Source organism: Acanthochromis polyacanthus, chromosome 3 (assembly GCF_021347895.1).
Source record: "Acanthochromis polyacanthus isolate Apoly-LR-REF ecotype Palm Island chromosome 3, KAUST_Apoly_ChrSc, whole genome shotgun sequence".
Taxonomy (NCBI): Eukaryota; Metazoa; Chordata; class Actinopteri; family Pomacentridae; genus Acanthochromis; species Acanthochromis polyacanthus.
The window spans coordinates 34,810,102-34,822,290 of record NC_067115.1 but is presented as its reverse complement, the minus strand read 5'-3'; the positions used below and the strand labels follow the sequence as shown (position 1 = coordinate 34,822,290).

General features: G+C 39.3%; 1 protein-coding gene across 2 annotated transcripts in view; it reads right to left on the bottom strand.

The window, feature by feature from the left end:
• tll1 (tolloid-like 1) overlaps positions 1-12,189 on the bottom strand; it is a 74,784-nt gene that overhangs the window by 12,489 nt on the left and 50,106 nt on the right. Inside the window, exon 18 of one of the 2 annotated variants that reach the window (XM_051946087.1) lies at positions 7,067-7,192. The exons of the other annotated variant lie outside the window; for it this stretch is intronic. Coding sequence (XP_051802047.1) covers positions 7,067-7,192 — 126 coding nt within the window. The remainder of the gene's footprint in view (positions 1-7,066; positions 7,193-12,189) is intronic. 2 annotated transcript variants of the gene reach the window in all.

The following is a 12,189-nucleotide window of genomic DNA, read 5'->3' as shown; positions in this document are numbered from 1 at the left end:
GTTCACACACACATGCTGCGTGTATATACACAACTGCACATGGACATGGGCTGTGTGATGGGAATATGGATTTGCATGACTCTGCAAGGTTACTGGGTCAAGCTGGTCTAACGCACATATAAACACACACACATACACACAGGAAGACGGCGTTACATGCGGAGCTTTCAACCTCCCAGATGTTTGAAACATGAGTCTTTTTACGAGCAGCGCGGGAAGCCTTTAGTGAGGTGTGGATGTGAGACTGATGTGGTTCATGTGTGTGTGTCCGTGTTCAAAAGTTCAACTTCAAAGAGCTGCGTATAATATGTTGATTCTACAGTTCTCTGTGTGTGTGTGTGTTTGTGTGTGTGTGTGTGTGTGTGTGTGTGTGTGTGTGTGTGTGTGTGTGTGTGTGTGTGTGTGTGTGTGTGTGTGTGTGTGTGTGTGTGTGTGTGTGTGTGTGTGTGAAACTGAAAGCTTTCTGTTCTCCGTGTGTGTGTGTCTCTGCGTCTCCCACACAAACACACACCACAGCGAACACAGTTTTAGTGACTTCCAGGCTGTTTTAAAGTCTTTTGGGACAAATTATAGTCGACTCTCCAACCTCTGGATTTTACACCCCATGTGTGATTTATACTGTAATAATTTCACAGCATATTTTTGTGGTAATTGGCTTTAACTTGGCTGCATCTTCACACTTTACACAACGCATTTAAAACAAGTCTTGTGTCCTTCTGAGAATGCAGATTTAGTTACCAGCAGCTAGTTATTTGAGACAAGTGCAAATCAAGTCACAAGTCACCCAAAGTAAATCTCAGGTCATCTGGAATAAGTCCAAAGTAAAGTCATAAGCTCTTTAGAGTAAGTCTCAAGTCCCTCAAGGTTGTCTCAGTATTAAAGGGCAGGTCGATGCCAAATGAAGAGAGCTACACGGAGAAACAACTTGTTTTTAGGTTTTTTTAGGCCACTTTAATCAAGTCCTTTGGAGAAAATCCAAGTAAAGTTTGTTATCTTTCAGTGCAGTGGGGCTTTCAGACACAATGCAACATGCTCTCTGGTTGGTGTTGGTTCAGCGTACTGCTCTTATGAGTGCAGAGGACAAAGAAGAGTAGGTTTTCAGTATGAAAATCTGACTTTATTACCAACTCTAATAGGTCTGTACGGCCGTTAGAAGGAACCCAAAACAAACCTAAGGTGTGTTTGCACTAGAGATGTCCCGATCTGCGTTTTATTCACTGATCAAAAAGGCACAAACCTAAGCCAGATTTTTTTATTTCTGTCAGCTGTCACTCGGAGAGGGAGCGCAAACAGTGGCAGAACATTATGGTAACGATCCACGATTAATTGATGACACTTGCTGAGCAGAGTGGACATTTGTATTGCACTGATGTTGCTGTTTCAGTCTATGATCACATCATTTGGGTTGTAAAGATGGATGATCTGTTATATATGAGTCTGGTGCATCTTAAATACACGAGCTCTGGCTAGAAGGCATTAAAGGCATTATGGAGGATGGGTTTTTTTGTTTAATTTGTCTGATTCACATAAAATGAATATACTGACCTTTAGTGGACTTGTATGTATGGTTTCTAAAAAAATTAAAAATTAAAAAAAATAACTGTGGACATGGCAGGACCTGAAAAACATCAGCCAATCAACGCGCTCGGACCGAGGCGTTTGCTTTGCTCCCTTTCCTGTCAATCAAAAATCTTCCGGCTCAGGCCTAGTTACGTAGATTACGTACGCCTTGGACTTACATGTTTTCTGTATGTGTTGCTTTGGTATAGCTTCGTAGTTAGCTGGCGACTTGTTTTGCTCATCTTTTTTACATAATGGCAGATAAAGATCCAGGGGGACCCAGCCGTAAAAGACAACTTCACGAGTCCTACACAAGTTTCTGGAGGGGGGCGTTTCTTCGTAAATGTTAAGAGGGGGCCCAGATAGCTAACTATGGGTGAATCAATGTTGAATCTATGTTGAGACCTAACGTAGAAATTATACAGAAAGCGCAAGATTGATAAAATGTTGAGTCAACGTTTGCTTTTCAACCATAAATCACACTTTACCCAGATAGCAAAAGATGTTAAATCAATGTTGAATTCGGGTTAAGAAGGTTGAATTGTGGTTACGGTTGAAGATTGACGGTTGGATCAACGTTGATTCAACAACATTTTGTCAACATTGAAGTTTGTGTTTAAAAGATGCCATTGAATCTACATTGTATTTTGGTTTAATTAAAATGTTTGACAGGTCAATGTTTAATTAATGTTGAATCTATGTTTGCAAACATGTAATCTATGTAAGCAAACGTTGACTCAACATTTTATCAACCTTGCGCTTTCTGTATAATTTCTACGTTAGGTCTCAACATAGATTCAACATTGATTCACCCATAGTTTGCTATCTGGGGGGAGGTTAGAGGGGGGTGAGGGAGAGGTTGTATGTGCGCATGCTACGTTCAAAGTCGTAGGAAATGAAATCTCCTCTAATGCCTTTAAAGTGCCACTGTAGCCTTTGTCATGGTGGCCGGCTGTTAGCTAAACCCCACAATGCGCTCTGATTGCCAATGCAGAACTTAATGAAGTTGGAGCGACGCCACCTCAGGTTGGTGGTTCAGCCAGGAATTACAGCTAATCTACAACACATTTTCTGAAATGCATGTAGAGAATATAGGTTTTCATTTTCTTTCTGGAGCTTGAAGAGCCACAGTACACCCTGTCGTTTCTATTCTACAGTTCAGATAGTGCCAGATAGAGCTTTACAACAAAGTTTGTGACCATAGACGGAGCACCTGGATGGAAAAATTTATTTTTTTCTTAATGCACTGCAGTGATCCAGCTGTCAAACATATACACCAGATACTATCTGATTGAGAGCTGATACTGCATAAAATCATTTAGTCATGTGGTTTGCAGAAATTGCCTACTGACAACAAGCAACCAAATTGTCAAAACACACCTGACATTCCTAGCTAGATAGAAACCTGTTTATACACACGTGGACAAAATTGTTGGTACCCCTCAGTTAAAGAAGGAAAAACCCACAATTCTCACTGAAATCACTTGAAACTCACAAAAGTAACAATAAATAAAAATTTATTGAAAATTAAATAATCAAAATCAGCCATCACTTTTGAATTGTTGATTAGCATAATTATTTAAAAAAACAAACTAATGAAATAGGGCTGGACAAAAATGATGGTACCCATAACTTAATATTTTGTTGCACAACCTTTTGAGGCAATCACTGCAATTAAACGATTTCTGTATTTGTCAATGAGCGTTCTGCAGCTGTCAACAGGTATTTTGGCCCACTCCTCATGAGCAAACAGCTCCAGTTGTCTCAGGGTTGATGGGTGTCTTCTCCAAATGGCATGTTTCAGCTCCTTCCACATATGTTCAATGGGATTCAGATCTGGGCTCATAGAAGGCCGCTTTAGAATAGTCCAACACTTTTCTCTCAGCCATTCTTGGGTGTTTTTGGCTGTGTGTTTTGGATCGTTGTCCTGTTGGAAGACCCATGACCTGCGACTGAGACCAAGCTTTCTGACACTAGGCAGCACATTTCTCTCCAGAATGCCTTGATAGTCTTCAGATTTTATCGTACCTTGCACACTTTCAAGACACCCTGTGCCAGATGCAGCAAAGCAGCCCCAAAACATTACTGAGCCTCCTCCATGTTTCACCGTAGGGACAGTGTTCTTTTCTTCGTATGCTTGGTTTTTGAGTCTATGAACATAGAGTTGATGTGCCTTACCAAAAAGCTCCAGTTTGGTCTCATCTGTCCAAAGGACATTCTCCCAGAAGCTTTGTGGCTTGTCAACATGCATTTTTGCAAATTCCAGTCTCGCTTTTTTATGAGTTTTTTTCAGCAGTGGTGTCCTCCTTGGTCGTCTCCCATGAAGTCCACTTTGGCTCAAACAACGACGAATGGTGCGATCTGACACTGATGTACCTTGGCCTTGGAGTTCACCTTTAATTTCTTTGGAGGTTGCTCTGGGCTCTTTGGATACAATTCCAACGATCCGTCTCTTCAATTTGTCATCAATTTTCCTCTTGCGGCCACGTCCAGGGAGGTTGGCTACTGTCCCGTGGGTCTTGAACTTCTGAATAATATGAGCCACTGTTGTCACAGGAACTTCAAGCTGTTTAGAGATGGTCTTATAGCCTTTACCTTTAAGATGTTTGTCTATAATTTTTTTTCGGATGTCCTGGGACAATTCTCTCCTTCGCTTTCTGTTGTCCATGTTCAGTGTGGTACACACCTTTTCACCAAACAGCAGGGTGACTACTTGTCTCCCTTTAAATAGGCAGACTGACTGATTATGAGTTTGGAAACACCTGTGATGTCAATTAAATGACACACCTGAGTTAATCATGTCACTCTGGTCAAATAGTTTTCAATCTTTTATAGAGGTACCATCATTTTTGTCCAGGCCTGTTTCATTAGTTTTTTTTTTTTTTTAAATAATTATGTTAATCAACAATTCAAAAGCAATGGCTGTTTTTGATTATTTAATTTTCAATAAATTTTTATTTATTGTTACTTTTGTGAGTTTCAAGTGATTTCAGTGAGAATTGTGGGTTTTTCCTTCTTTAACTGAGGGGTACCAACAATTTTGTCCACGTGTGTAAGATAGGACTTTCCTCCCTCCTCACCATAGATTGCCTTCAAAAACAATAGTGGAAAAAACTACTTCTTCCTATGTAAAGTATAATCTCCAACAAAATCATGTATTGTTTGGAAATGATGCTGTCTGTATACGTGTGTGTGTGTGTGTGTGTGTGTGTGTGTGTGTGTGTGTGTGTGTGTGTGTGTGTGTGTGTGTGTGTGTGTGTGTGTGTGTGTGTGTGTGTGTGTGCGTGATTGTGTGGGTGCTTGTGTGTTGCACTGAAAAAAATGTCCCTCTCAAAACAAGAAAAAAAATACTTATTTCAATGAACTTTTACTTTGAAATAAGTGAAAAAAACTGCCAATAGAACAAGTGAAAAAAGGCTTGGTAAGATTTCTTGACATAAGATATGATATTTAGAATATTGAGATTTTAAAAATAGCTAGTTTAAGCTTTATTTTACCAGGACTGTTTACAGCACCAAAAAATATTTTTTCCTTGTCTGAAAAAAATCCAAAAATTCAGCAAAAAATTCCCCAAATTTATAAAAATTTGCAAAATCTTCAGGAAGAAAATTCCTTAAAAGTTTCCCTAAGAAGTTTTATTTAAAAAAAAAAAATCCCCAAATTTACCAAGAAATTAAAATTAACAATAAAAAAATCTAAAAATTGTAAATATATTTTAAAATTAGTAAAAATCTTCTGAAAAAAATCCTAAAAATATCTAAAGTGACTACATACCGCATATATCAGTAAAAACTTATAATATTCTTTAAGAACATTCAGGAAAAATCATTGGTTGATTTTCTTCTGAAGTATTTTTTGTTAAATTTCCTTTTTTTCCACCAAAAAAACGTTCAAAAATTTCCCCAAAAATTTAGAAAATGTAGAAGTTTTTACTGTGAAAATGTATTTTTTCCCCACATTCTAAACTTTAAAATGCGTCAATTTGACCTGCAGGACAATATGAGGGTTAAGACAAGATAATTTCAAGATTGTTTGACTTAACAAGATATTTAAGATGCATTGTCTTAAAACAAGTCCCTGTGTCTTGCTGAAATGTCATGTTAGTGAATTTATCTTAAATCAAGTGGGATGAGACTTTTTGACTAAAAATAAGACAAATAGACTTGGTAAGATTTTGAGTTTTTGCAGTGTGTGGATATCGATGGGTGGAGGTTGAGGGAGAATGTGAGTGATGATACTTTTGGTTGCTTGGGTCCCCTAATTATAAGCACTTTTGCTTCTCTTGAGTTTCCTTTCATTTTTTCTGCTGTAACCTAGCCTGGCAGAATATATTTGTCTTTCTCTGTGCATGCATAAAAGTATATCTGAATCTGAAACTGAACATAATTCAGCGAAACGAGACACACCATCAGCTTTATCTGTTTTACCTCCATGCCTGATTGGATGCCTGGTTTCTGTTGGCTATAATTGTACTAATCGCAGCATATGCAGGCATTTTTTTTCAATACAGCGACAAACTGTTGCCGTGAAGTGCACGCTGTTGCAAATAAAGTGTTTCAGAGCATTCGATACCATTGGTGCATTCTGTCTGGAAGCCTTTCTAGTCTCCAGCCCTTTGGGGTGTTTATTTTAAATCTCTCCATGAACATTAAATGATAGGAAAGAATCATGATTTTTCAGAACACAGTAACAAAAAAAAAAAAGGTAAAAAGGAGTAAAATCTAGGCGAGACGTGGTAAACTAAAGTCAAGATGTCCTACAATCACAAAATGATAGCTATGCCTTTTATTTCATGGGATTAAACATTATTAGAATTTGAATAATTAACCACGCCTGACAAACGTCAGCGGGGTTACTGCATTCGGTGCGGTATCTGGCTGGCTGGGTATGTATGTATGTATGTATGTATGTGGCTATGTCCGTTCCGATATCTCTGCAAGTGCTGAAGTCAGGGTAATCAAACTTGGCACTGAAGATCAGTCTAAGGTCCCCTGCTCAGTTGTGGAGTTACAGGTCAGCAGATCAAGTAGGAAGGGATATACGTACGATGATCAAAATTGATACATATTGCATCATTTGTATAGGGAGGACAGGGTTTTCGCCAGTAGAGGGCGTGGTTCTGCCCTCTACTGAGGGCCCCTCTAGTTAATTGTTTGTGTTGCTTTTGTGTTGTTCCAGAGTTTAACATGTGAAAACAGCCTTCACGTTTCAAAAGTCAAGTTTTACATCTTTTAGGTGAAAAAAAAACTTCACAAATTCAGCCCTTCTGCTTGCAGAATACAAGTATAAAATACATGTAGATAAAAAAAAAAAAAAAACTTGCTTCAAATGTAAAAAGCCAGCCTGTGGTCGTGTGGATGTGGGTACACAGAGTATGGGGTGTATGGCAGCCGATGGTTGTTTTTGTGACTGAGCACATGCTTGTGTGGATGTGTGATGACATGCATGTGCGCTCCGGTGTTCTTGTGCCAGTGCATGTACGGATGTGAATGTACGTGAAACCCACCTTCCTTACAGTCATGTTTGTTCTCATGCAGTACAAAGCCATGGCGACACTGACAAACGTACGAGCCCACTGTGTTGATGCACTCGTGCTGGCAGCCGCCGTTGTCCTTGCTGCACTCATCTTTGTCTGTGAGAGACACACATGCAACACATCACCCATGTGGAAAACACCAAAGACATGAAGGTGGAGGAGAGGGGAGGTGACTGGGGAGGGAGAGGCAGCAAAAGGAGGACATATGAAGAGAAGAAAATTTTTAAAAAAAATCGAGCTAGGAGGGTCAGTGAAGTTAGGGAATGTGACAAAAGTGGGGGAATAAAAACAGTGCTAGACTAACATGCTCACCCAGAACGATTTTCAGCTCAACTTTTTATTTCGAGGCTGAGAGTGAAAGCCCAACAGGATGGTCGACAGAAAAGACATCCCCGCTTTCAACGCCAAATTGTTATCATAGCAACAATTTAGCATCTATCTGTTATATTTTACAGATTTCTAAAAGAAATGTTACAGGAGAAGTGAGTTTAATATATGAAAATATTGACAGAAGTTTGCATTAATGAGAAGTCCACCAAAAGAAAACTAACAGATATGTTGGCCCGTGTACGTCTGCTGCTGTTGGCCTCTGAAACTGTCTTTCCCGCGGCTCCTTGAGGTCAAAGTCACGGCTGCTCTGTGGTCCCGACTCAACCCTGGCTTGGAAACATCTCCGACCACAGCAGCTGTTTCCAGGTCAGCTGTGCTCTCAGACCACCGCTGTGTTCGCTCAGCCAACTGAACAGAAACGGTGAAATCTGACGAGGGCTTCGGGCTGTCTTCATGTTATCACGAAATTATGGAAATAAGAGACCTACTTCTTAGATATCTTTATGCCTCACCACAGTACATGAAACAATAAATCTAGCACACAGTTGTCATGGTTATCTGTACCTTTATTTGCTCAATAAATCACCTCCTTACTTGCTTTAGGATTGAGGACATTTATTCTGTCTTTCTTTCCAAAAATCATATCATGGAAACAAGGAAAACAGACAACACCCCTTACCAGAACCTCTAAACTGATGTCACCTGCACCTGAAAGTACAACTGATGTTTTTCTACCTTGAATTTGTGTAAATCAAACAAAATCCGACATTAATTAGTGAGTTTTAAAGGGAAATCAAACAGTGAGCCACACTGTTTCAAGCCATTATGCTAACTGAATCAGTAGTGGAAACAAATTCAACACGTTTACTCAATTTTGAGATACTAGTACTTGAAGTATTTTTATTGTTTTTTTTATTATTATTATTATTTTATTTAATCAGGGACCATGCAATTATCATGGGACACATAGAACCGATGCATTACATATAGAGTGTGTAACACAGAGCTAATTTAAAAATGTGGACTTATTGGGATTTATCCATCAGAAATGATACAAGGAACAATTGATTAAATTGTGGGGGTGTTTCTGAGTCCCTTCAATTCCCGCCTCCTTCTACATATTTTGGTCACGTGATTCGCTATCCGTAAATAACGTACACATGCATAACACATGCCTGTGCTCAGCTCAAGGTCTTCTTGTTTGTGGGTACATCTGTATTAAATGGCCACATTCTATGTTGTCGTGATTTCTGATCATCAATAACTAATAAAAAATGCTGCATTTCTGCAAAAACATATTGTGTTTCTCACAATGCCATATGGGGGAATGAACAGCCCTGGCAGAGTGCTGTCCTCGCTGAGTGCTTTTCTTGTTTTATATGTATTTTCTCAAAATTCAAACTGACATAATTGATATCTTTGGGTCTTTTTTGCATCCACTAGAATTTAGAATAAGCTTTTTAGTATTTGAACAATGCTTGGCTTTACAAACAGCAGGCTGACAAGTTAAAGTGTTTTACTGTCTGTACACCTGAAACAATAACCGAAAGGACACAATCACGGTGTTGTCTCACTTCTCAATCATTTTCTCTCCCTCATCCTCTAAATTATAACTTCTTCTAACCACAGAGCTTCGCCTCAGGATGACTGGGTGACTACAAAGCCCTTTAGAGCAGCAGCAGAGCGGATCACAGGGCGGAGGCGGAGGAGTCGCTCTGTGTGGTGCCGCCACGTTGACAACAGCGATGGAGGCGAGCGACCAGAAGAGGTGGGGACGGATCGACGGGCCGGGCCGCACAGGAAGTCAGTAAACGTACGGGGACGGTTTGGGAGACGAGGTAGGGTGTTGTGGTGCGTTTGTCAGCGAGAATCTGATTCCTATAAAGAGATGCGAGATTAGACACAGACGCTGACTCTCACCTCAACTCAAGAGCTTGTGAATTAAACTAGATCTGCTTTTAATGAAACCACTAAATCCTCCTCTCTGCCTTTCTGTGTGTGTGTGTGTGTGTTTGTCTGTGTCTGATGTGGTATTACGGTGCTATTGTGGGCTCAATCTCACCCTATCACAGGCTAAGAAGCTTTACGGTTGATGCTACACAGTGTTCATTGTAGCCGTCTTCAGGTCAAGCACAAAATGTCCACACACACACACACACACTCACACTCACATGGATTAGTAGTATGTGTGGGAGGCTGAAGGGACCTCCCTAAAGCTGCTGGCTTTTTGCCAACCAAAAGCCATCCCTGGAAGCTTCTGACAATGGCTGAACTGCACAGCAACTTTTACCACACACACGCACACATTATCTGCATCCGAGTGAGTTCATTTCTGCACAATCAAACTTCACTCGGCAGTTTAACTGTGTGTTCCAGGTGTTGAGGTGCAGGTAGTTGTAGTTTGACAAGCTCATCCACTTTTATAGCTTCACCTCAGAAGGCAACCCTGTCTCCTCAAAATCACACAACCAAACTTCAGCAGAAACGTAATTTGTTCTGGATTATGTTTGTTGACAAGATAATTTAAATACCTCGTACACTCACAAAGCTGTCACTAGTTTGCTAATATTGCTAAATTATATTATATATATGGATGAGAGAAGTTTTGGAGTTAATGTTTGCCTCATGACCTGTTTTTCTTTGCTGCTCATTTCAATTAACAGATTAAATTAGAATTTTACTTGATGAGCGTTTTGAACAGCCATCTGCCATTGCTGTAAGCCAGTATTAATTCATTTTGCTTTATTACAAATGGCGGAGTTATGTGACAATCGGCATAAGTTTGTCCGTCTGTCTGTCTGTTCGCAACATTACTCAAAAATGGAATAACGGATTTGGATGGAATTTTCAGGGAAGGTCAGAAATGACACAAAGATCAAGTGATTAGATTTTGGCAGTGATGCGGTTTAGAGTCTGGATCCATGGGTGTGTTAAAGATTTCTGTACCGTTGCAAGATAGCAGCACGGTGTCACTGTAACCATGACAACAAGTGAACACTACGTCAGTGGCCTCACATGACTGCGATCCTACTACAAATCAACTGTTGTGGACTTTTCAGGACTTATCCATTAGAAATGATATAAGGAACAACTGATGAAGTTGTGGGGTGTTTCCGAGTCCCATCAATTCCTGACGCCTGCTACATATTTAGGTCATGCGATTCGCTATCCGTACATAACGTACACATGCATAACACACACCTGTGCTCAGCGCAGGGTCGTTTTGTTTGTGGGTACATTTATATTAAATGATCACATTCTAGGTTGCTGTGATTTCTGATCATCAATAACTAATAAAAAAATGCTGCATTTCTACAAAAATATGCAGTGTTTCTAACAATTCCACATGGGGAATGAACAGCCTTGGTGGAGTACTGCTCTCTCTGAGTGCTTTTCTTGTTGATGGATATTACGATCACATTTATGTGGATACAGGATGTTTAATGTCTCCTGCTCAGATCCAAGGACAGGAAAATAAATCCCCTCCTTCATAATTTAATTGAAAACATCGGGACAAAGTCTTTATTGTGCTTTCATAATAATAATTGGCCTGCATGGTGTTTTATTCTGACAGTGACATGGGCTCTGTTTCCTTTACCTGGAACGATTATGTTAGCGTTTTGAGTACATGTGCTGAATTATAAGTATGACTTGTATATAAGACTGACTTAATATTGATCATAGTTTTCCCAGACAAATTACATTTCTGCTGCAATGTTTAGTTGTGTGATTGAGGTTGCAGAAGTAGCTGGGAGGATTAAATTAAGTTTAGCCTGTCATGATTTACTCTTTGAGTTACTTTGCTGTAAATGCTAAAGTAAGAAAAGAGAAATCTGGATCTTGTCTCAGGACAGCGTCTTAAAATTGTTATTATGAGCTGTAAACATCCAACAAATCCATCCCTGTAACAGCAAGTGGGGGATATTTGTTGTCTTTTTTAGTGGGAAATCATGGCTGTGTCCCATTTTCCAACCAACTGTGAGGTTTTATACACAAAATTGAATAGGCAAAACTAAAGGCATTTCTCCCAAGGGTGTGACATTATTAAGAGGAAGGCGGCCAACTAATAAACATGGATTTAGGAATGCAAGTTTCCAAATTTTGACAAAAGCCAGCTGTAGTAAGAGACACTGACTGTAAAGCAAACAGTTTGTTTGGTAACATAAATAAATCAGTATGCATAATAAACTCATTTAATGTGTGAGAGAGGTATTTATGGACACACATATGCTATTTAAGAAGATTATAGTCGAGCCACAGCCTTGGAAGCGCATGTTTGCTGTTATTTTTACATATATAATGACCGTAAGACTAAAACTGAAAACAATCATGATATGACATGTGGGTCAAACAGGGGCCTGCTGAGCATTTTCCAGTTCAGTGAGGAAAAAAATTATTCACACAAGGACTTTTCTTTGTTTGTTTATCGTGTAAATGCTCAGTGATGTTCCTTTGTTGGTTACTCATTTAATTTTTAAATAAATAATGTCAAGGAAAGGCAAGTTAGGGGCCTTTTTAATGTTGATTCAGTTTCTCTTTTTGTTTGTTTATGATCTGGCCCCCTGACTTCATGTAATTTGCAAATCTGACATATATAAACATATTCATGACTTAAAAACAACGTGTGGTGACGCTATTAACACATTTTATACAGTAAAAAAAACTGCTGCTGGATATTTTTTCTGATTTCTTGAAAGTTGCATTGGCAAAAACTGGTTTGCTGGTATTGTACATAATATTTCTTTTTACTAAATGGCAATTTT